Genomic DNA, 26,209 nt, shown 5'->3' with positions numbered 1-26,209 from the left:
CAGCCCTCATCAAAATGGTGTAGCAGAAAGAAAGAATCGATACCTGGTTGAAATAATAAAATGTATGTTAGCAGAATCGAAGCTGGAAAAAGGTTTTGGGGAGAAGCCATAGCAATAGCAAATAACATTCAAAACCGTTTACCAATATCATCGTCAAACAAAACGCCCTATGAGGTCTATTATGGGAAGAAGCCATCATATACACATATGCGAATATTGGATCAGCGGCGTTTGTGCATATTCCAAAACAGAAACGTAGGAAGCTTGATAAGAAAGCAGAAAAGTTAATTTTTGTTGGACACGTAGATATATGCAAGGCATATCGTTCTGAACCTATCTATCTGTTACTACAGTAATATCCCGATTTTATCACTCCCCTGGTGAATTTTGGGGTGATAAAACAGGGTATGTGACAAAATTGGGAAAAAAAAAATTTCTTATTTTTAAATTAATTTCTCAAATATTAATCATTTTATGTCTTGGAAAGGCCAAATGCGTGAACGGTACCCGCTATTTCTTGTCGAAATTGCTTACAGAATATTTCCCAGGTACTCAGAAGTCGTTTGTAATAAATTACATGCGGTGAAAGTTATTTCATGAAAATCAATGTTGTTTATGGTATTATTTACGAAAATAAAAAGAATGATAAAATTTTTTGGGGTGACAAAATCGGGTCGAAAACGTGATAAAATCGGGACGTGATAAAATCGGATCGAAAACGTGATAAAATCGGGGGTAGGCAAAATCGGGGGTAGACAAAATCGGGGAGTGACAAAATCGGGTCAACACTGTATCACTATCAGCACACTCTAAAAAATCATCACGTCATATTCACGTGAAAAATCACGTAACTGATCTGTCTTGAACAAACGACGATTGTTACGTGACGTTAGTAATGCTCACCTGAAATTCACGTAACTTTTACTGAAAATCTCGGTGAATATGACTGTATATCCACGTAAACGATTTAAGTGAGATTGTGTTAGTGTGATTGCAGCTTTGTAAACCTTTTATTTTTCCTTTATTTTTCCTCCTTGGAAAAAAATCAACGGAGGTTGGATAAAATTTATTAGATTCGTTGAATAATAGTGTGAAAAAAAAGGAAGCTGCATGGATGTCTAGAGCTACAGTTTTCTGGTCGCATTAATATAAAATTTATAGTCTAGGTTCCACTACTTTTTAGTTAATTAACTGCGGCAATATTAGCTATTTTCGAGCAATTGCAATTTTCGAGCAAATCTCAGCGATTCTCATTGACATCATTTCTTAACAAATCTGATAAAGTTCAATCAACATCCGCCGATAACTTTGTTTTTTCTTCAACAGTGTTTCTGTCATAACTCCAAAGCGCAATGACCAAATGACGGCATTTCCTGTATCAATGCATCAACAACGCGAAAAAGATTCCCTTTTATGGGCTGTCCCTCTTCATTTTTGAATTCATCCCAAAATCACTATATTGCAATACATTTCAAAACATATAGTGGTTACCTGCTGTCTTGTAGCTTTCACTAAAATTTCACGTAACCAGTACGTACTAATCACGTCAGGTTCACCTGATCAAACACGTAACTGCTTTCAAGTTTCACGTCATTAGTACTGGAAGATCCAGTCAGAGTCACCGGATAAATCACGTAACTCAAGGAAACTAAATTTTGTTCAGGTTACTTGTCATTCAGGTCACTCTTACGTGAAAAGTATGGTGGATGAGAACCACATTTGTTTTCAGGTAAATATGACGTGAAGATTTTTCAGAGTGCAGGGATGCAAAATTTTATGAAAATTTGTATCAAGAATTTGAAATGGTAGAGCAGAATAACGATGGACATGATAATAAGCCTGGATATTGGATCTTCTATGCCTCAAGTGACTTCTATACCTCAAGCTTGTGCAGCTTGACGATCCCTCCCCAGGCCATCTGCGAGTTGTGGTGCCTGCCTAGTATGTGGTGGGGTTTGACAGTGGGCTCTGTTAAACCTCTATAAAAAGCTGCATGTATCCGCAAGTAGGCTCCGCTAAAGCGACCGTGTGCTGCTCAAAGCGCACAAGCCCAAGTACTGGTGTTAGGTGGCAGCCAATCAACGCAAGGATGTGCAAGCTGAAGATAAAAGGCCGTTTCTTCAACTATAGCGTCATCAACGTGCACTGCCCACACGAAGGGAGACCTGACGACGAGAAAGAACGAAAGCAGCGATGGTTGCCCACTGCGGGACATCAAAATCGTCATCGGCGACATGAATGCTGTTACCGAACAAAACGGTAACATTGTAGCAGATTTATGGTTCGGGAAAAGAGATGTTTTTATTCGAATCACGGTAACGTTCAATTTAAATAATCGAACTATAGCACCAACAGCGGGGCATGTGTGATGGTAGCTACCAAGCCGAAAGCAAGCCTGAAGTTATTCGCAATGGCTAGGCGGATACCCATAAGCGAGGAAGGCCGAATAAAGAAGAACCTGGCTGCTGATCGGAGAAATATTCGAGAGTGAACGAGTGATACTCTCGTCGTACGGACGTAATTGCCGGCAACCATACCCGCGTGTAGTTTTTGGTGTCGAGAATACCTGTCATGGCGAGCGTCGAGTGAACCATCATACCAGTGGGATCGAAGACCATCTGACTCCCCCTCCCCTCCGCGCCTTTGATTTTTATTGAATGTCCCCGAGACCCGCAAAGCCGGACGACAGCGAGCGTAGCTACTGAAGTTGGGGAGTCTGCGTAGATCCGGTTCGTCCCACCAGTTGGTTCGTCAGCACAACGTCAGCCCTAGTATCTACGAAAACCCACAAGAACCACGCAACACCCGGGGTACACGAGATGAAAATACACGTGAGCGCGTGTGGTCGCCCGAGACCGGTCCATGCTACCCGGATTCCCCCACCACAAGATGTTGTCCAAGAAGAGGACGGCGGTTATCACCGTCGACCGTATCGGAGCGATGCAGCCACACGTCCCCACCTATGTTGGTGTTTTTTTAATTGGAATATAGCCGTTTAAAAATCGTAATCGTAATTGTTCCATTTCCCTTGCCTTTCGAAAACTTTTCCTCCGTTCAACGCCCTGGGACCCGGGAGCAAAAGAGGCCTTCTGTGCCCACTCCATGAGCTGTCGTTGGCTCTAGACCAACAGCTTGGGGTCTTAGCTAGTCCCCTTCTGAGGCAGCAGTAACTCCCGGGGTCAAAAAGTAGTTTCAACGCCCAAGTGGGAAGGGAGGAAATGTATAGACCGGTCATCGGACCGGATAGTCTGCATACCGTATCTAACGACAACGGCCAAAGATGCATAAACTTTGCAGCCTCCCGCGGAATGGTAGTCCGAAGCACTTTCTTCTCCCGCAAGAATATCCACAAGGCCACATGGAAATCACCTAATCAAGAAACGGAAAACCAAATCGACCACGTTCTAATCGACGGTCAATTCTTCTCCGACTCTCTTCTCTACCGCGGTGCGAATATTGAATCCGACCACTACCTCGTTGCAGTATGTCTGCGCTCAAAACTATCGACGGTGTACAACACGCGTTGGAGTCGTCCGCCGCGGCTAAACATTGGGCGGCTATAAGACAGTAGATTAGCCCAAGACTACGCGCAGCAGCTGGAAGTGGTACTCCCAACGGAAGAGCAGCCAGGCGCAGCGTCTCTTGAAGATGGCTGGAGAGATATTCGATCCGCCATTGGAAGCACCGCAGACGCTGCACTAGGCACGGTGCCCCTCGGATCAGAGAAACGACTGATATGACGGCGAATGTAAGCAGTTAGTTGAGGAGAAGAATGCAGCATGGGCGAAATTGCTGCAACACCGCACGAGGGCGAACGAGGCACAATACAAACGGGCGCGGAACAGACAAAACTCGATTTTCCGGAGGAAATAGCGCCAGCAAGATGATCGAGAGCGTGATGAGACGGAGCAACTGTACCGCGTTAATAACGCACGAAATTTCTATGAGAAGTTGAACCGTTCACGTAAGGGCCACGTGCCACACCCCGATATGTGTAAGGACATAAACGAGAACCTTCTTACGAACGAGGGTGAGGTGAACCAAAGGTGGCGGCAGCACTACGAAAAGCACCTGGTGATGTGGCAGACAACGGTGGCGGTATGGTAATGAATCTAGGAGCACGCGTGCAGGACATACGACTTCCGGCTCCGAATCTCCAGGAAATCCAAGAGGAGATCGGCCGGCTGAAAAACAACAAAGCCCCTACCAGGAGAGCTGTTTAAACGCGGTGGTGAGGCACTGACTAGAGCGCTGCACTGGGTAATGAATCGCCAGCTTTGGGCGTGCTTACAGCGGCACACTAGGAGTTAACTATCTGAAATCAGTATGGCGAAAGGCATCTAATGTTCGATTTCTCGAAATTAAGCACCTTAATCGAAACAATATTTGGTAGGCGTAGTAGCGGACACAATCCTTCATAACCGGTACCAAATAGTTTTTCATGAAAAGTTCCTAATATTGAGTAGAAATCGAGTAGAAAATCAGTCACTGCCAATAATTCATTACCAAGGTTTGGGAGAATGATGTTCTGCCGCAGGAGTGGATGGAAGGTTTCGTGTGCCCCATCTACAAAAAGGGCGATAAGCTGGACTGTAGCTACTACTGCGCAATCACATTGCTGAACGTCGCCTATAAGGTACTTTCCCAAATTTTATGCCGCCGACTAATACCAATGAATCGCCTACTTTGAGCGTGCTTACAGCGGCACACTTGGAGTTAACTTCCTGAAATCAGTATGGCGAAAGGCATCTAAGGCTCGATTTCTCAAAATTAAGCACCTTAATCAAAAAAAAATATTAGGTAGGCGTAGTAACGGACACTATCCTTCATAACCGGTACCAAATAGTTTTTCATGAAAAGTTCCTAATTTTGAGAAAACCCGCGTTAGATGTCTTTCGCCATACAAACTTCTGGCGGTTAACTCATGCTGGCTATTTGCGCATATACGATAGCGCCTGGATGTGGTGGCGGCGAGTAGAAAATCAGCTACTGCCAATAATTCATTGCAAGAGAGTTCGTGGGTAGAGATGTCGCAAATTAATCGATTACTTCGATTAATCGATTCATCGTTGTGATAATCGATTAATTTTGAATCGATTATTACCCAACGATTAATCGATTCAATAATCGAAATGAATCGTGAGTAATCGATTAGTTACTAATCGATCAATCAGAATTTTACGACATCATAAGGATGTCGAAAATTAATTGATTATTTCGATTAATCGATTCATCGTTGTGATAATCGATTAATTTTGAATCGATTACTATACAATGATTAATCGATTCAATAATCGACAAGAATCAAGAGTAATCGATTAGTAATTAATCGATTAATCGGGATTTTACGACATCTCTATTCGTGGGGCAGCACCAGGCGGGATTTATGGGTGAACGCTTTACCACAACGCCAAAGTGAATATTTTTGCTTTGCCAGCGCAATGAAGCTCTTATGCCAAGGATAATCGAAACAAATTTTAAGACTGGACAGTGAATCAAAAACAGTCTGCTTCAACCACGGGACTGACACTTGTATACCTCCACCACAGTTTGTTTCGTAGTCAACATAGAAAATTCCGCACTGACAGCCATAAGGATAAACACGGGAAGAAAAGAGATAGGTGCGATCCACACTGACAGTTCCATAAACGAAAAGCAGAAGAAAAGAGACTGCATCTATACTACGAAAAAACTACCAAAACATCAGACCCCTGGCTTCAACATGATATTGCATCGAAAATTGTTAGGTACTCGTTTCTCGAAAACATCAGACATCAGACGAAAACATCAGAATTTTTTGCCCTTTCTTTGGAAGGGTTCACAACTTCACTATGTATTTGTAACGCATTCCAGTTTAAATCCGAAGATCATTGTACGCATCTCGTCGTCGTTTTATCAAGGCCAATACATGTTCGATTGCTTTTCTTTTTCTTCCTACTCCATTATGGATGATATGTATTATAAATTCAGTAGAAAACCGAATTATAGCCGCTATCGAAATTGGATTTATCTCACAATCCATACGTTAAACCTAATTTCGGAAGTGGTGCGCTGTATAGCACATCACCAAATGAAAACAGCGCACCACTTCCGAAGTTAGGTTTAACGTATGGATTGTGAGTAAAATCCAACTTTGTTAGCGGTTATAACTCGGCTTTGGACTGAATTGATAATATCTACCCTAAACAGTCAAATGTTGTATTGTATACATAGCATATTAAGTTTTGAACTTATGAATAATTTATTTCAGGATTGCATCGGATGATACTGACACGTCTGGTGCGGAGGAAAAAACACCAGGGAAAATTGACCAGAAAAAATCCAAAAAGCATAAAAAATATAAAAAGCACAAGAAGTCTAATCGTGATGAAAAAAACGATAAACTCAAGCCGAAAAAACACAAAAAGAACAAGCGGAAGCATCGCGAGGAAGAGGGCGAAATTTCAGATTCGGAAGAAGACAACGAAGAGACCATTAAAAGTTCGTCTAAGATTGACATACGGAAGCTGGAACACGCTATCCGTGTTAAACCCAAAGATGACGACAATAAGCCCAAAGACAATGGAAATCTGAAAGCATCTCTTGAAAAGCGTAAATCATCGTTGGTGCCGGAAATATCAACCGATCCGGAGCAATTAGTCGCCATCTTGACTCAATCGTTGGACAAGGGCAAACCAGTTGGTGATAAGCCAGATGTTGTTTCGGTGGAAAGTGATAGCGATGGAACGGCTGTGGAGGATGTGCCCAGTCCGGATGTAGCTGTTATCGAGGATGAACTGAATCTGGAAGATTTGATGCGACAAAAGGCTTTGCTGCAGGCTTGTTTAGGCGAATTCGGCTCCGAAGATGAAGAAGAGGAAACTGAACCTAGCGCAGGAACGACCACTAAACCAGACAAACGAAAGAAGAAAAAAGATGATGATGTTATTATGATTGAGGGCGACTCCAGCGCTGAAGATGTAAACCGTCTGTTGAAGAAGGCTCGCCAACGTAGCCCACGCAGCCATGAAGAGCGCAAAAGAAAGACTTCCGATGCGGACAAGCGAAATAGTCGTGGGGAGGCAGATGCCAAGGCTCGAGCCAAGCAGCAAGAGTTAGAAAAAGAACGTACTCGCGAAGAACATCGGCGACAGCGTGAACAAGAGGAACATCGTAGAATGGCCGAGGAACGATACCAACGAGAGCGGGCAAGGGACAGAGAACGGGAACGGGATCGGGAGCGTGAGAGAGATCGAGAACGTGAAAGAGATCGTGCAAGGGCGAGACAACGCGAAAGGGACCGTTCGATGGAGAGGTATCGTGATCGACGAGGCTTGTCCAGAGATCGACGATCGATGGAACGCGGAGGTGGGAACGGGAGAATGTACAATTCACGTGATCGGTACCGTGGACGTAGCCGCAGCAGAGATAGAGATCGGGATCGCGACGACCGGGGTCGTTATGACCGCGAAAGGAACGATCGCAATGGAAGAGATAGACGTGGCGGACCCGGTAAGCGACGTCCGGAGGACGATAGGTTTAAAGATTCGTTGAGTGAAGGCCTCAAGCAACAGAGGGATTCTAGTAGTGACAGCGATCTGGGCGACATCGATATTGACGATGAAGAAGATGAGGAAAAGATCATCGAAAAGAGGAGAAAGCAACGCGAGGAGCTTTTAAAGGTATGAAAAAAAAAAACTCACCTAAAAACTCGATGATATCCAGTTTGGATCAACTCCCCCTCGCCAATGTAATTTTTTTTCATAGTAATTATTATTTTTATATATGTATGGATCATAGGAAAATGACAGATTTCTTTTCCCTAAGGGCTTACGTAATAAGTCCCCCTAGACGTAATAAAGGTTCCGCAATAATTAATGTTGAAACCAAGTAGACTCATAAGTACCTATGTCTATTTTTCTCACAAACTTGATTCAACTTATTGATTTATTCGAAAGCTCGTGATTTCTACGATAAAACATTAAAAAAAATTTCATTGCAGAAACTTGGCGCAGGAAACGAAGACAGCAATCCACCACCAGAAGCGCCAAAGGCAATTCAAACTAAAACTGAACCAAAAGTTGTCGTCACAAAGCATGAAAGAAGCAGTAATCACATGAGCAAGTCACGAAAAAAATCAGATGAATATATCATTATTGACAAGCCGTCTCCGAAGGATTCCAAACAGGCGGAGAAATCGCCTAATGATTCGTTGACTCCGCCCATGCCCATAACTAGAGTGAGTTCCGAAGACCAAAACGACTCATTGGAGGAGGATAAGTCCAAACAAGACAAAGACAAATCCAACAAACGTGCCGAATGGGACATGTTTGCCGAACAGGATATCGACTCGAACTTTGATTCACCCAGTACGGTGGTTGCTAATAAGCAAGGCAACGAGAATCCCGCTCTTACTGATAACTGGGACGACGCAGAAGGATACTATCGGGTGCGTATTGGTGAAGTGCTGGACAATCGCTATGTGGTCGCAAACTACACAGGCCAAGGCGTTTTCAGTACGGTAGTACGTGCTAGAGATCAAGCTCGAGGAAATGCTTTGGTAGCTGTAAAAATTATAAGGAACAACGAAATTATGTAAGTTTTTTTTTATGTTTTGTTGAAGATTTGTTTTTAATGTTTACTATTTTGTAGGCATAAAACCGGTCTTCGTGAGTTGGAAACTTTGAAGAAACTCAATGATACAGATCCAGAGGATCGATACCACTGTCTCAGACTGTTTCGTCATTTTTTCCACAAACAGGTTCGTGAACATACCATAGCCACATAAAAGGAAAAAAATCGTTAATTTTTCTATTTTTTCAACAGCATCTCTGCATGGTCTTAGAACCGCTCTCTATGAATCTACGGGAGGTACTTAAAAAGTATGGTAAAAACGTCGGGTTACACATCAAAGCCGTCCGCAGCTACACGCAGCAGTTATTGTTGGCCTTGAAGCTGCTCAAAAAATCCAACATCCTTCACGCCGACATTAAGCCGGACAACATTCTGGTCAACGACAACAATCTGGTGCTCAAGCTGTGCGATTTTGGTTCTGCTTCGTCGGTGGCGGACAACGATATTACGCCGTACTTGGTATCACGGTTCTATCGTGCACCGGAGATCATTCTCGGCCTTCCGTATGACTACGGAATCGACATGTGGTCCGCCGGTTGCACCATCTATGAATTGTATACTGGCAAAATCTTATTTAGTGGTAAATCAAATAATCAAATGCTTAAATTTTTCATGGATTTAAAGGGCAAGATACCGAACAAAATCATACGGAAAGGACAGTTCAAAGACCAGCACTTCGATGCGAACTGCAACTTCCTATCGCACGAGATCGACAAAATCACGGAACGGGTAAGTTGGTTATTTTTCTTTGATTTTCGTTAGCTTGAAATTCTCATGATTGTGGGTAACGCCCCACCAGATGCTTAAAACATCGAATCTCGACGCTTTGTTTTTTTTAGTAAGGGCAAAACGAAAATCTGTAATCATTAGGGTGGCTCAAATTAGTATGGAAAAAACTTTTTTCAATTTTTTGATGGCCCGCCCTCTTATTCGGTTCTATTTGATGCCCTGATGCTCTGGACAAAATTTCAGCCAAATCGGTCAACGTTTGGGCGGTGCTAAAATTGTTGGATGTTTATATGAAAAAATGTATCCAGAAACATCCAAAAACAGTGATTTGCAGTTAGACGGCACAATTTAGGATGAAGAATTATGATACTTAGATTGTAAAGAATTTAATACAGAATGGGAATAGGTGTAAGTAATGGAAATTTTCACCCGACCCAAAAACTCTTTGTACTAGCCTTGATACCACTGGCCAGCAATGGAGCAATACATCAGAGGAAGACTATCGAGAAAATTCCCACAACAAAATTTCAAACACCTGCGCAAGCCGCAACGATCTCTCGGTTGCAGTCGTTAATTCACTTAAGAACACAGACAACAGCGACCACCACGTATGAGCCACATTGTCGCACTGTCTATCTGACGATGATGATAATGTCATTTTGGATAACGAGTTAAATGTCTAACAGCCATTTGGCATAATGTGTCGGGTACCTTGGTTTATTTGGCAATATGACCATTTGGCATAATCGTTGAAAAATTGTTTCAAACACTTACAGTGAGTCATGTGGCATAACGACCATAACGACCCACAATAAAAAAGTGAAGCATATGAATACATTATTCCATCTTTAAAAGTAATATTACGCATTTGCTCGGAATAAGGCAGAGAGTGGACGATTTTTTCTTACATTTGCCCGGAATAAGATAAAAGATTAGATGATTCCTTCTTTAAAAGTGTGCATTTGCCCGGAATTAGGCAAAAGAGTTAATGACCCCTTCCTTCAAAAGTACGCATTTGTCCAGAACAAGGCAAGAGAGTGGATAACCCGTTCTTCAAAAGCACTCACTTAGTTTTTATTTCTGCAGCTCGACAAACTTCGAACAGACGTTTGACTAGCAAAATAAAATACTCATATCCTGGAAAAAATGACGCTTGTTAGCTGATTTTCGGCTTGCTTATTGCAATTGTTTGCTTATTACAAATTTAAAATTTAACGCATTTGCCCGGAGTAAGGTGAAGAGTGTATGATTGCTCCTTTAAAAGTATAGATTTGCTCGGAATAAGACGCAATATGATTCCTTTTCTACAAGTACGTGCGCATAGAATATGGCAAATGAGCATATGATTCCATTATAACGAGAAAGATCAAATAACTCATTCTTTAAACGCACGCGTTTGCTTTGAAGAATTCTAATGGGTAGATCCTTCCTCCATTTGAAGCATGCATTTATTCGTAAAATGACAAAACTTTGTCCGGAACTAGACAAAAAGACAAATGGCTCTTCTAATGCCCGCGTTTACCTGAAGATGTTATAATTCTTCTAACTTCAATTAATAATTATTTGAATTTATCAGTAATTTGGTGTGCGATGAAAATTCTTGAGTGTTATGTTTGTCATGTTTCTCTTAACTGCGGAGTTCCGACCCGTAACGCTGGGACACATTTACGTGGTGTGTAACGGGGTAAGATCTACCACGGTTACATTGCCAGCTACATGCAAATCCTGACCCAACGAATACCTTCCTCATTATCCAACTCCGTGGTACTTATGAGGGTGTCGCTAAGTCGGTGGCCTCTCTTTAAGTAAGTATCACATCAACATCCTTCCTCTCCTTAGTGACGGTGAAGATGGGCGTGACCAGGAGTAGTAATCCAATATGGTGTAATATTGGTAGTAATCCTCATGCTTTTGTTATTTTGACGTAGAACTACGTCTGTCTTTTCTATATTGGGGTACACTTTACGATTGCAAAAAATCGAAAAACGTCACGAAAATATGATAGACTTTGACTGTTAATATCTCAGCCGTTTCTCGGTGGATTTTCAATTTTCTTGGACCATTCGATCAAGGAAGAGTCAACGCTTCATACCCGATGTACACTGAAGTCGCTTTTTACGCGGTTATTTTTACTGGAATCGCTTTTTATACTCGAATTTTGGGATTTCCGTGGTTCATTCAGACATATTTTGGGATTTTCGCGGTTTTTCACGTTGTTTTAATTTACGCGGCCCATATCCTCCGCGTAAAAACCGACTTCAGTGTATTACAATATTTATGTATGATAATATTTACTATTGAAAACTTGCTAACAGTTAAGCATTCCGTTTCGGTGAAAAAGTCAATCTCGTTCGAACTGTAACTTGGCTTGCTTTTCAACTTAGTAATCTATTAGCATTCCCTTAGTTATAAATGGAAAGCTTTGCATGAGTATGTGATAAAGTCAATGGATACACTATGCCCAGAGTGTCGAGAATGTTTCCCACTCTAAAACATCCTAGATCGGATCAAGAATCTGTCTCGCAATTTCTGGATTCTGCCCCTTTGTTTGCAAGGCTAACTGGAAACTTCAAGCCAGCAAAGACGTCAAATTAATGCAACTTTCAAGACTTTTAGCTGGTGCAGTTTGTTTCTGCTAACTTACACGAGCGTTTTCTCTCGAAAGCTTGGGGGCGTTTGACGACAACTTCTCGCTTACATCTATTGATGTCAGTAGAGGGGCTCGGAATCTTCTTCGCTGCTGCAGTGGATGCGTTCTGTGAAACTTCTGCTCATTTTTGCTGATTCCTAGGTGTCTACCGGAGTAAACGCATAGTCCGACGCAACTCACGTGAAGCGTCTGCTCTGATTTACTCCATAGGATGACCACCAAACGCCGTTGAAAGCCCAGCTTTCACGATGGGCTTTTCTGTAACGAGCCACCGGGGCTTTAGACTAACTTAGTGGCTTTCTGTCTTTCTGCTCCATTTCTAAAAAGAAGAGGTGAAGTAGTCGTTTTTAATTCATATATTTTCTTAAGCTTAATGTAAGGCCTCTTTAGATTAAGGTACCGCTTTTTGTACCCTTCCAGAAAAGGCTTATACCAACTCTCAAAGGCGCGCCCCTCAATCAGTTTCGGCTCAACAATAAGTGGGATAATACTGATTTTGACCATGCATCGGTACTGCAGTTCAAACATATTTTTTTTTCTTTTTTTTGAGTTCCGGATTCGTTTTGCCTTTCTCGTATACTAAGTATACATAAAGGCTATATGTTCACTCCAAAAACAAACTTTTTATAGAAGGCCCGGAGACCCATAGTGTTATATACCAATCGACTCAGCTCGACGAATTGAGGTGATGTCTGTGTGTGTGTGTATGTGTGTGTGTGTGTGTGTGCACCAAAAGAGCAAAAAGTTTAGCTCACTTTTTTTGCACTTACCCTCAACCAATTTACTCGCAACAGGTTGCATTCGACGCCCCATACTGCCCCATTGTTTCCTATTGAAAATTGGCCGGATCGGACTATGGGCTTGGAAGTTATGGCCAAAATACTTTTCCTCATAAAAAAGCGCGTAAAAAAGTCTAGCTCACTTTTAATGCACTTACCCTAAACGGATTCCCTCACAACAGGCTGCATTCGACGCAGTATCTTACTCCATTGTTTCCTATTGAAAATTGGACGGATCGGACAATGGGTTTGGTAGTTATGGCCAAAATACTTTTTCTCATAAAAAAGCGCGTAAAAAAGTCTAGCTCATTTTTAATGCACTTACCCTGAACGGATTCCCTCACAACAGGTTGCATTCGACGCAGTATACTGCCCCATTGTTTCCTATTGAAAATTGGACGGATCGGACAATAGGCTTGGTAGTTATGGCCAAAATACTATTTTTTACCGCACGAGAAAGGCATCATCACCGCTAGGTGGATTAATCTGGGTTTTGTATAGAGATCTGATTTCATTGCGTTTGGCATTTCTGAATCTCACCTTTACACAGAGCTCTAATCAGTCAGAGGGTTCAGCAGATCCACCAAATTCGTATCCGCTTCTTTCCTAATTAATCAGCGCTCTGGAGCTTTGAGATTCATGTCATCGGCTTTAAAAGTGGCCTAAGATTGAGTTACGTTTTTATAATTTACTCCATTGACTCCATGCAAAAGTGGCAAAAGGTGGGTCATCTAAAAGCAGATTATAGTCGTTCCATACTCTTTCGACCATCACTCATAAGTATTAACAAGAATAGTAAGAACTAGAGCACAGTGTGGTAGATCTTTCTCCATAATGCACCACGTAAAAAGGTGTCTAACCAGCATTACAGGCTCCGTTAACTGCCTGGCTAATTGTTTCACCCCCCAGGCCATTCATCCCCTCGGCACGGGTCGCCTGACACCTTGGGATTCGGGGTTAGGGACGTCATATTGTCAGTTTCAGTGTTTAACCGAGCCTGGCGATATGACCGGATTTACACCGTTACGCACTAATTCAGAGTATCCATATCCCAGCGTAACGGGACGGCGGGTGCTTAGTCTCTGTTCCAGTTAACATTGGTGATGGTTGCAGCGGTACACTAAAGGTTGTCCACGTAGAATTTCGGACACAGATAATGTCCATGTGATTTGTCGCCATTTTATCAATTTGGACGAGAGCCAAAAATGCTCAAAGCATACCAATAATAGTGTAGAGATTCAACTGTTATAAAATTGGATAGTGTCAGTGGTTTTTGAATTTTTTAAAAATTCGTACTGGAAGATGGATTTCAGAGATTTAACGTGGAGAGGCTTTATCAGTCAGGGTTGTGCTTAATCATTCTCAAACGATAATTATTGGAATTTTTATTTGATAACTTCTCAGGTGTGAAAAGTAGGCGAGTTGTCATCGGCGATAATTTTTCAAATTTTGGAAACGATTGGTAATAAACACGAAATTATCATTTTAATGTAAACCTAAACCTAACTAATACCAATTTAATGTCAACAATGAAGTTCAATCGGATGTTTGGCATTGTGTTTAGGTGTTATATACAAAAAAAAAGTTCAAAAGTAGCATTTACCATTGTTTCGAATCGAGATACAATTATCGAACGATTCTTACTCTCTAGCAAGTTTTTATCATTTGATAATTTGGATATGTGAACGCTTGAGAGTGTTGTTGTCTCGATTATTTGTAAATTCTATTTTCAGTTTGTTTTTATTTCCCTTTTCAAATGATGGTCCAAAAATTATCTACATCACCAGGGTTCGTAATGCTCACTCAACCTCAGGAGCACAGGATAAACAACAAAAGAAGCGATTCACCCTGGGCTTGAAAAAGGCTTGCTTTGGTCTCATCACACAGAAAAGTCGAAAACATGTACATCACATACATATACAGCTACGTAGTTCAACGTCACCTTTGCGTACAACCTGAATGGGCTGCACCTTTGAGTTTTTTCTTAAAACTGGAATCAAGTACTACTCCCCTTCTTGATTTCTGATAGCATTCTAGATAAGGATCTCAAAAGTAAAACATGAGTATCACTAGTGTCCAATCTACGAATTACACCGTAACAATGCTAATGCTAATGCTAATGTTTCTCTTAACTGCGGAGTTCCAGGCGCGCTGCCTTTTGGCACTTCACACTCCTCTTATGTTTCGTTGATCAAAACATCCTACATCCTCCTCTATGAGAATGCCAAATGGAATCATTCCGGTGATGACCCAACACATACACACAGTTTCATACGATATGGTGCGGTATGCGCTTGCAACCCGAAGACACATCAGTAGGTGAATTCTGTTCTATTTCTTGACATTGTGCCTTCCAGTGCCTTCTCTCATGCTGGTACACCATACCTTATAATCTACTGAGTCACGCACGCAATTAACCTACGCATCTGACTCTTTACCGCGGTTCTGTTGGTAATCATTCACGACAAGGATCTTATCGCTAGCGATGCCTTTTTGCATACATACATAGGGTGTCTATTACCTAGAAAAACCTGGAAAACCTGGAATTATCAGAGTTTTTCCCGTCCTGGTAATATCAGGGAATCGCTGACACGGAAATTTCAATACCCGGTAATAAATACATCATGACCATGAGTGAAATTTTTTCAAAAATTTGAAAATGATCCACAACTTTGATTTAATTTAGTATTCGCCATCATCAAAGGAATGTTTCCAATCTAGGAGTTTATTCGGGGAATTTTTTTTTGAGAATTCATTTTTTTCTGGAATTCATTGAAAAAACTCTATGGATTTTCCTGGAGGAACTTCCGAAGAAATTTCTGGATCAATTTTCAAAGGAATTTTCGGAGGATATTCGAAAGGAATTACTAAAGGAGTTTACATAGGTATTATTGGAGTAATTTTCTAAATTATTCCCCCGAGAGTCCTCGTCCCGAAAGAATTTCTGAAGGAATTTCAAAAGAAATTTTAGTAGGAGGCATTTTTTTTAAAGGAATTCCCGTAAGAGAATCTGAAGAGATTTTCGAAAAAAATCTAAAGGATTTTTGCTAAAGAGAGTTTCGAAAGAATTCCCGAAGGAAATCAAAATGGATTTTCCAAAAGAATTCCTAAAGAAATTTCAAAGGAATTTTCAAACGTTATCTTCGAAAAACAATCCTAATAGAATTTCCAAAGAATTCCTGAGAGGGATTCCAATATAAATTTCCCATTAAATTTCTGATAGATTTCTATGGAAATTCTAAAAAAACTTCCCAAGGTTCAAAGGAATTTCTAGAAGGCGGCGGCGTGGATCGGCGTGTAGATTTTTTACAATCATGTCAAAAATCATGTGATTTTTTCTGCATTTTTTCAGGATGTTTTCAAGACTTCAACGGGAGATTATTTTGAATTTCAACGGAAAAATCTAATAAACTTTTCCAGAAAATTCTCTGAGCTTCTCCAAAATATTCATTTGAAAATTATTTTCGGATTTTACATGGCAACTACCATGAAGTTATGAGAATTCTTTGAAAATTTCAAAGAAGTACTTAAGAATTTCTAAGGAAAATTGGTTCAAGTTTCTACAGGAAAATGTTAGGAAAATCCACGCAATGTTTCTGTTGAGTATTCTTTGAAATTTACACAGAAAATTCTTCAAATTTTCCGCAGGACTCCGCTCAAAATAAGGACATCAACATGATAATTGAATTTCAACGGCAAATTGTTTGAAATTTTCATAGGAAATTCATTGGAATTTGCATGGACTTTTTTTTAAAATTTTCCACGGTGATTTTTGCGAAATTTTAACCAAAATTATTCAGAACTTTAAGAGATTTAAAAAAAATACGGGAAACCGTTCGGTAATTCAATGAAAAAAATCAGTTTTTAGAAGGATATTAAAAAAAAAAAATTCTTAACAAAAAAGTCATTTGATCGACTAGATCACTTGGCCGAAAATGCCATTTGGTAGAAATGGTCGTTTGGCAGAAAGAGTCATTTGGCCCGAAAATGCCTCTTCTGCAAAACAAATAATTTGATCCAAACGGCATTTTCTCCCAAATTACCTATTCAGCTAAACGATTTTTTTTTTGGCAAAATGATCAATTCAGCCGAACGACACTTGTCAAATGAACAAATTGCCAAAAGGCAATGTGGAGCTTAGCCCTTCCTAGGAAAAAAAATAGCCCCCTAGGATTTGAAAAGTTAGTTAGCAGTGATATAAATTTTCAACATATAGCATAATGAATTACTACTGAAAAAGTTTGAAGACAAAAGAGTTATCTCCCATGTTCAGCCCATCATGTAATGAAATAGGCAAATGAGCTTTTCTTTCTTTTCTGAGAAAGAGTCCTGTGTGGCACCTGTTGTTAATTATGAAAAGGCAATATCTAATGAGGGCCACCAAAATATCAATCAAAGCAAACGTGATACTTTGCCAGCAGTCAAAGACATGTGCTCAACCATCACGGAGGGGAGTGACAGTTTTCCATCAGACTTCCGCTTGCCTCGCAGCATGATAATCCCCACAGATCCCATCAGCATCTAAGAAGAGTTCTCATTGGAATCTCTAAAGAATTCCTTTCAGAATAATCGAAATATTCCAACCGGAATCCAGAAGAATTCACACTGGATCTTTTCGGTATCGTTAAGGAATACCCTTGGGAATCTGTGGGGGATACCCTTCATAATCTATGGAGCATTTGCTTTGGAATTCCTCTGGAGTCGTTCGAAGTTTTGTTTCGAAATCGTTCGGAGATTCGCTTCGGGATTCCTTGACGAATTGTTTCAGAATACTTCGACGATTTTCTTCAGAATCCCTTGAATATTTATTTCGAAGTCTCTCGACGTTTTGCCTCGGAGTCCCTGAATGATTTGCTTCGGAATCCCTCTAGGATCGGAATCCCTCTGACGATTTGCTTCGGAATCTCTCGATGAATTGCTTCGGAATCATTCGACAATTCGCTTCGGAATACATCGACGGTTGGCTTCGAAATTCCTAGAAGATTAATTTCGGGCTCCCTCGACGATTTACTTAGGAATCCCTCCATGAATTGCTCTGGAATCATTCGACGATTTGCTTATTCAACGATTGGCCTAAACATACCTGAATGATTCCCTTTGGAATCGCTGGAGAATTCTTTACGGAATCTCTGGAGGATTGGTACGGAGTCCCTCGACGATTTGCTACGGTATCCTTTGACGATTTGCTTTTACATCCCTGGAAAATTGCCTACGAAATCCCTGAACATTGACGTTGGAATTCCTGGAAGATTTCTGACGGAATCGCTGGAACATTCCCGTTGGAACTCCAGTACATTATCGTCGGAATTTCTGGAGGATTCTCATTGGAATCCCTGAAACATTTCCGTCAGATTCCCTGGAACTTTCCCGTTCAAATTCCTGGAATATTACCGGAAGTCTAAATTCCTAAATGATGGAAGATATTCATAAGATTCTCATAGGAATCCCTGGAACATTCCTGTCGGAATCCCTGGTGGATTACCTTCGGAATCTCTGGGGGTTCCCTTCGATATGCTTGGAACATTCCCGTCGGAATCCCTGGAGGAATGTTGCATTTTTTTTTTCATTTGAGATAGATAGAATGGTGGGAACCTGACGGCGACCCGTCACATATTATCTTTTCAGTGTGCGAGACAAAGCCGAGCACTACTACACTTAGACGCATAGCCATACGCCATAAATCTGAGTCGTTGTAGCAATCATTCATCGGCTAGTAAACAAACATACTTCGATACTATGGACTACAGCAAAAAGCACGTGCTTGAGAAAAAAGAATATGGATGAGTGTGATTGACCCGCAATTGCCTTAGGTGATTGGATCGTCTTTATCACATTACCACTAAGGTAGCTTAATAAGGTGGTAAAATGTTCGAGAATTTTTGAAAAAAACTTAAACTAGAGAAATAGATAAAGGGGCTATAGCCCCCCCCCCCCTAGGCATCGGGGCTAGTTACGCCAATGCGTAAAAATCTTCGGAAATTCCAATAAATTATCGAAATTTCCACGGAACATCCTGCAGACTTCTTTAATTTTGAATCGGCGTGGAAAAATATTGACCACCGGCGTAACAAATTTGAAACAGCGGCGCGCCGATGCAAAAATGCCGGCGGCGGCGGCGCACACCTCTAGCTAGTGGCACTGTAACTTATTTCGCCATATTATGCTTCTGAAAGCCTTGCATATTTAGAAAATTGTATTTAGAAAAGAATTTCCAAAGGAATTTTCAAAGGAACTTCTGAATTTCCAAAGCAATCCTCAAAAACCAATAACATTTATTGTATTTTTTAATAATTTATTGTAAACCTATTGTATTTTTATCCAGGGAAACTATCAATTCTAGCTTAATTTTTCAAAAGGACCTAAGTAACATTTTTTTCATGAATTATTTTGAATATTGCACACTACAACAGACCAATATGAAAGCTTCAATAGTCTAGTCTGTTTTGGAGTACCTTTGCTAACAACTCAGCTCCAAACCTCCGGCATAATTTACTTTGGTCAGGCCCATTACAGTCATAACGTTTAGTCAACTGAAACAGACTTGAGGTAGCTTGGCCTCTTCCAACACCTCCTTGGCTTCTGTCAGGGTACTTAGAATGAAACAACCTGCATTCCAATTCGACCTACATTCCAATTTGGCTAATCTCTCAGTGTGTCTACTAATTATCGGGCTTTGGTGATCTCGTCAGTGCTTTGAATCCTTGGGATTCAAAAATACCACCCAAGGCAAGTCTTCTTCCCGGCGAACTTCAGCTACGCCCCTTTCCGGAGGTGCTGTTTTATACCTTAATATAGCTTTCCACCGCCTCCTTAGCAACTTTCTCAGCCTGTCTTACCGCCAACTCGGTAGGAAGACGGATTTTCCACTCCGTCACCTTACTGGACTTCAGTAGGAACTTAAGCTCCTGCTTGAGCACGGCCTGTTTAAAGTTCCTACTGTAATGGCCGCGGTTGTTCAAAATATACAAGATCACATCCGTGGCATCTGTGATCACATCTATTTTTGGACCGCCGCCCTCCCCATGGTTGGTCGTCAATACTTTGATCTTCGTTAGAGTGGCACCGTCTATCTCAATGTGGACGGTTACTTTCTCAGACCTACCATGGTCCTCTTTATCGCCTACCCCCGGCGATCGCTGAAGTTACCTGTTAAGGCCACTTCTCCTAGCGAAAGGATCCATCTTACCGCTAGTTTCACCTTCTTCACTTTGCGTTTTATTATATACAGCAACAGTTCGCTAACTGGGCGCGTTTTAACTGGACTGTTTTTTAACTGGGCGTTCGCTAACTGGGCCAAAGCCCAGTTAAAAAGCAGTTATCCGTCAAAAAACAACAACAAAGACTCGGTGACGAGGGGACTCTGAATGGTATATTCTTTAAGCTTATTGTAAAACACGATCACAACAATGCATCACGAATTACCTCGTCAGCTCAGTTAAAAAGCAGCGTTCGTTAACTGGGCTGGTGTTTTAGCCCAGTTAGCGAACGGATGCTGTACTAGCAGACACGACAAACTTCGTTTCGCCTAAAATTGTTTTATTCTTTGATTAGTTCTCGAGTTATGCAGATATTTCTGCCACCTTTCCAAAGGAGGGAGGGGTCTTGAGTCATCTTAAGAACTTTCCCGGCCCAAAAACCTCGGCAAACAAATTTTCACGCCGATCGGTTCAGTAGATTCGGAGTCTATAAGGTTCAGACAGACAGAAATTCATTTTTATGTATACAGATTTTGTGCATTATTTTCATTCCCATGAATGAGAAAGAAGGTCTACCACCAAAGTTTCCGTTAGCGTTCCGGCCTTTAATTTGTTCCACCCCTTAGACCGTGCATCCCTCTAGATCATGATCGCTTGACACCTTACGATTGGGGGCTATGGGACATCATATTACCAGCTTCACTGCTACTAAGCCTGATTATATGAACAGATTTACTCCTACGTTTAGGTATCTCTATTCTCTCGTAACGGGATTCATCTGAGTTATCTATTCTGATCAAAAAAGGTATCATGGCAAAAAAAGCTTTCATGAAGAATACATAATACAAAATAATCGAGCGAAATGTTACTTACTACACTTATATTTTAGTTTATTTATGTGATAAACATTTTCCATGCTTTCAGGAAAAAGTCGTCGTCGTGTCGGTAATCAAGCCGAACCGAGATCTGCAACAGGAACTGATCGCTGGGCAAAACCTACCGGATGACCAAATCCGCAAAGTTTCTCAACTGAAGGATCTGCTGGACAAGGTGTTTGCACTGGATCCGGCGAAACGGATTTCGTTGAATCATGCACTGGCGCATCCCTTCATTCAAGACAAGATCTAATCAGGATAGTTTTGTCGGGTCGGTTGGACCGCCCCTCGGAAGCGCTAAAACCGTACCAGCGTTTGTACGTTCACCGGAATATCAGTGTGTGTGATAATGTACGCGTTTGACGATCTCTTGTTTTTACGATGCAAAAATAAGAGAGGTAAACAAATTGAACATCGTAGTTGGAATCAGAACATGCAAAATAAAACTACTGTAGGAAAAATCAGTTAAATTTTATTTTAATAAATGTAATTCAGTAGAGTATTAGTTATTGCGCAATTACAATACATAACTGATAGGTTTATTTAAAATTCCATTTCCATCTATTTGAAAAAAAGTTTTATCTTTTATAAAATAATTTGTTTGTTTTAAACAAAATGTTTCAATTAAGTTCAAAAATAAGACAGATAAAACAAATTATAGAATGGTTTATATTTAGAAAAGTGATGCAAAAAAATAAGAAATAAATAAAACAGTACATTCATCTAACCAAAAAAGAAACAAAACCACAAACCAAGTGTTAGTATTTTGCTATAGTGTTCCATCTTCGTTTCAGCACATCGGTCACGCGCGAAGCTGGCTGGCCGCGGACGGGGCCCGGCTCAAGACACGGTCACAGTGCAGCGCAGTCCCACCATACCTGCCTCTCTTTGTCAATCTCAAGCCACCAAACGCAAAATGCACTCGAGTGCTCTAAATCTGGCCATCTTGTGCCGAAGCGCCTAGCATCACACCAATCTTGTAATCCAAATGATTCTACCCACAAATTGTAGAGCGTGTTTGTGTGCGCCTAAGGTTGAGCAGTGCCTATTTTTCTCTGGCGCCGAAAGAGGTAGTGACATAATTGACATTTACAACACAACTCTCTGTTTAGTTTATATTTATTATAATTTTCGATCCTTCCCCCGTTACAATAGCAAATTTGTTTCAATTCTATTTGCCTCACTTTTCAAAAAAAATGTCCAAACTGAGAGTCAACCTAGTCATTCCTTACAGAACTATTTTTGTGAACGATTGATCTTCCGCTGTTCTTTTCTTTTCTTCTATTATTCTTTACAGGAGCGAAAAATAAGACGTGTGTGGTTCATTTATTTGGGTCCGACTCATCGTATTTAAAGGTAAGTCTTTGTTTTTTTTTGAAGATTTGAACAAACTATAGTTTCCATTATTATTGGACAGCTCGTGGAGAGTAAGTGTCGTTGTGAGTTCTATACAGCCTCATGTTGCAATGAAAGTTGCATTTTGAAATTTATTCGCATAACAGTGTCTCCGAAACCTGTAAGTCATAAAATGTAAATATCATCAATCTCATCGCAAAGGGCCGCCCTCAAACCACGTAGACCGAAAAATCACATTTTCAAAAAACCCCTCCCCCTAGCAGACTTTCGTAGACTTTTCCGAAACCCCTCCCACACCCCCTTGAAGTCATAGACTTTTTCAAATTTTACAAAATATCATATGTGATTGGAAAAAATATGGAAATCAACCACGTTTTCAGCAATGCAGCTATACAAATCCATTTCGAAATCCATTGTGAACATTACAGTAAAATTCAAAGTTCAAACATAACAAAATCAAACTGAACAAAATCCAATACAATATTAGTTAAAATTCAAAACAAAATTTAATTCAATCCCCTGAAACCAAATCTTGAAGTTTATTAATTTAATTGCTTTTGAATCCTAGAGATCTGCTTAAAATCTAACGCATCTGAATTATAATTCTTCATGCCGGTTCAAATTTGTAGAAAAACCCAAAAAATTTCAGAATTTCGAAAAATTTCGAGTTGAAATTCCGAAAACGTCAAGTCTACATTCCAATAAGTTTTTTTGTGAAAATTCCGTAAAATTTTCCGATTGATAGCCTTTAAAGTTTCCAGGAGAAACAACTTTCCGTGATAATTCCGATGTTTTTCTTGAAAATTCTATACAATAACTCGCTGAATAATCAACCGTTGAAATCCCCAGATTTTTTTTCTAAATTAAAAATGTTTTCCCGTTAAAATGTCGAGTATTTTTCCGAGAAAATTTAGAATTATTTCCCATTGAATTTTAGCATGGTTTCCTTAAATATTTTGAAATTTCTCTTGCAAAGTAGGAGCGATTCCCTGAAGAAATTGAAAAAAAACCTATGGACATTCCAAAGAGTTTTCCAAATAATTTGCGGTGAAAATTATGGAGAATTGCAGTTGAATTTGTGGTGAATTCATCGTAAAAATTTCGAATAAATTTTCATGAAAATTACAAATGCTTTTTTGCAAGAATTGCAATATTTTTTTGCGGAAACTCAAAGATGGGAAATAAAAATAATTTTTCGTGAAAGTGGTCAACAATTTCTTTTCCATCGATAATTCCAAAGAATTTGCATTAGAACTGCCGAATAAAAACCGTGAAATTTCGAAGAATTTCGCTTATATGTATGTCCAAAAAATTCCTCGCGAAAATTCCAAGAATTTCCGAAATTAAGAAAAATTTCCCGGGGACTTCGCGGAAATTCTTCAGTGGAAATTCTAAAGGGTTTCTCGAAGAAATTTCGGAGAATTTTCCTTACAAGCTCCAAAAAATGTCTTTTGAAAATTCCAAAGACTTTCTTCTTCGATATTCCAAAATGCTTCCTTTGTAAATTCTAAAGAATTTTCCGTTAAAGTGCGACATAATCTTCCGTGGAAATTCTAAAGAATAACTTGTAGTTTTTAAAGAAATTCCTACTGTAAATCAAAAGATATTTTAGTAGAATCTAAAATGTAATCCAAGTGGAAATTTTGAAATTTTTTCGAAAGTTTTTATAGAACTTTTTGGAGAATTTTCCGGCTCAACACAGATGAATTTGCTGTTGAAATCATGATATTGTTAAGCCGTTGTCAGACTATTACTTCAGTGAAATCCATTAGATTTTTCTGGAGAAATTCGAGAGATTATTTAGTCTAGCAAAACAACGGAAAAATCTTTAAAAATAATCAACAAAGTGAACCTTGCACAAAGCTGCTGTACGAATTGTTTTCCAAACATTAATAAATAAAAAATAGTTTACGTAGACTTTTAGTATACCCCCCCCGTCCCCTTCGTAGATTAACGTAGACTTTTTCAAAACCCTTCCCCCCCCCCTCAAGAGTCTACGTGGTTTACGGACAACCCCAAACAAGAATGTTGCAGTCTCGCATATTGATATCTGTAAATCAATTCTATAAATTTAAACAACACAAAATCACCATCTAGTCATTTGTATTAATGTCAAATGTGGCTTACTCAAACATTATGTGCCTACTCAAAAATTGCCTAGACCGAAGCAGGGTTGGAACGCGTTCCATCGCGGAGCTTTGGAAGGCTAATTTTATATCTGGGTTACTTCGATATTTTATGGGCTACAGCTCCTCCTCAATGAGCATACGCCGAATGGGATCTCTGTTCCACTGGATTCGATCCTGGGCCAATCTCATCTGGTTGCCCGGAACGCCTTCAGGTCCTCTTCGACTTCAAAAGCCATCGCCAACGGTCTCTTCCGGCTTCTCTACTGAATGTTATCTTCGGTTGAAGTTCTGCTATGAAGAACTAGTTCAAAGAATTGAAATTCACATAAATAAAGCCAAACAAAGCTTTCGGCATACGAACTATCTATCCTATCCAACCATTTATGGTCTGCCGTGTTGAATAAATTTTGCAACATCCATCCCTTTATGCACCTGTTGTCTTGCACCATGCACAAAGTCTCTTAGGGTCGATTTCTTCACCTCCGCTTAGGAGCTGTCCATATACCACGTGGACAGTTTAGGGGGGAGGGGGAGTATGTCGATTGTCCACGGTCCATACAAATTTTTGAAAATTTATATGAGCAAATGTCCACGCTGTGGCAAATGTCCATGAGCAAATGTGACGCGCGGCTACAAAGCAAGACCATGCTGAGGTTGGGTGGGTTCGATTCCCGGTGCCGGTCTAGGCAATTTTCGGATTGGAAATTGTCTCGACTTCCTTGGGCATAAAAGTATCGTCGTGCTAGCCTCATTATATTGTCTATCTGGAAAAAAATTAGAACGCTTTTTATACCGAAGTTGTATTTTTCTCCAGATACAGGCAACTTTCCCAACTTCAGATGTAGTGCGCTGGATTCGCCTAAAGATGCGATAAACAACGCATCAATTAGTTTGACAGATAAAACTTCGGAAGAAAGTTCGGTTCGGAAGTCCCGACTTCCGAATTCTAATTTGGTGCTACGCCGAAAATATACGAATGCAAACCTCGCAGTTAATAACTGTGGAAGTGCTTAATGAACACTAAGCTGCGACACGGCTCTGTCCCAGTGTGGGGATGTAATGCCAATAAGCAGAAAGCTTAGGCCTTAAATCATCTTCAAGCGTATGGGTTAGCACCGCTTAAGATATTTTCTTCACCTCCGCTTAACTCATAAGCGGTGCTTACCCATACGTTTAAACCTGGATTAGCGACTAAGCGGGGGTGAAGAAATCGGTCCTTAGGCCACCGGAAGAACCAGGTTATTCTTCTTCACCATGGCTCTACATTACAACTGGAACTTGGCCTAGCTTTTCAACTTTGAGCATTTTCTCAGTTATTAATTGAAAGCTTTTTTTTGCCCGCCATTGCATGAGTAGTATGTATCTTGTGTGGCAAGTACAATGGATACACTATGCCCAGGGTGTCTGGCAATCCTACGCCTTTGCTCGCAAGGCTACTGGAGACCTCTTATTGACAACCAGGGCCGGATTTAGCCGGAAGGGGGCCCCGGGGCCGACGGTATGTGGGGGCCCAAAAATGTACAAAAAGGTTGGTTTTGGTACATAAGATTTGTGGGGCCCGGGGCCACGCCCCCCCATAAGTCCGGCCCTGTTGACAACTAATCACTACACAAATCCGCATTTTTTGAAAGAGTGTTTGTGGTATTGCTCGGTGTTGCACTACCACAATCATATTTTTACGAAGGACGGAAAGAGACCGTCGCCTAATTTTCCTTGTATACTTTAATTTGCTGCTAAATTTAATTTAATGGCGAATATCATTCAGTCGATGCTCTTACAGTATCTTTAAGTGTGTTGTGCACAAATCAACCTTCAAATTTCATAGTTTGACGATTAGAACCAAAGGTCGTCAGTGGAAAACCACCATCAGACCATATAATTG

General features: G+C 40.5%; 1 protein-coding gene across 3 annotated transcripts; it reads left to right on the top strand.

The window, feature by feature from the left end:
- Nucleotides 1–45: 45 nt before the first annotated feature.
- Nucleotides 46–22,685, top strand: LOC134211053 (serine/threonine-protein kinase PRP4 homolog). 3 transcript variants are annotated; one of them, XR_009978917.1, is made up of 7 exons: nt 46–62; nt 6,251–7,661; nt 7,982–8,574; nt 8,632–8,740; nt 8,806–9,342; nt 20,892–21,240; nt 21,637–22,685. XR_009978917.1 is itself a non-coding variant. In XM_062687617.1 (7 exons), coding segments are annotated over exons 1-7 (2,607 nt in total). In that variant the 5' UTR covers nt 46–60; the 3' UTR covers nt 20,917–21,050. The 3 variants fall into 3 exon arrangements, 2 of the variants coding, with proteins under 2 accessions (XP_062543601.1, XP_062543600.1); XM_062687617.1 differs by lacking the exon at nt 21,637–22,685 and having other exon boundaries at nt 8,806–9,167; nt 9,238–9,342; nt 20,892–21,050; XM_062687616.1 differs by lacking the exon at nt 21,637–22,685 and having other exon boundaries at nt 20,892–21,344.
- Nucleotides 22,686–26,209: the final 3,524 nt, after the last annotated feature.

This window comes from Armigeres subalbatus, chromosome 2, assembly GCF_024139115.2.
Source record: "Armigeres subalbatus isolate Guangzhou_Male chromosome 2, GZ_Asu_2, whole genome shotgun sequence".
Classification (NCBI taxonomy): domain Eukaryota; kingdom Metazoa; phylum Arthropoda; class Insecta; order Diptera; family Culicidae; genus Armigeres; species Armigeres subalbatus.
The sequence above is the reverse complement of the archived record's forward strand: the minus strand, read 5'-3'. Positions and strand labels throughout refer to the sequence as shown.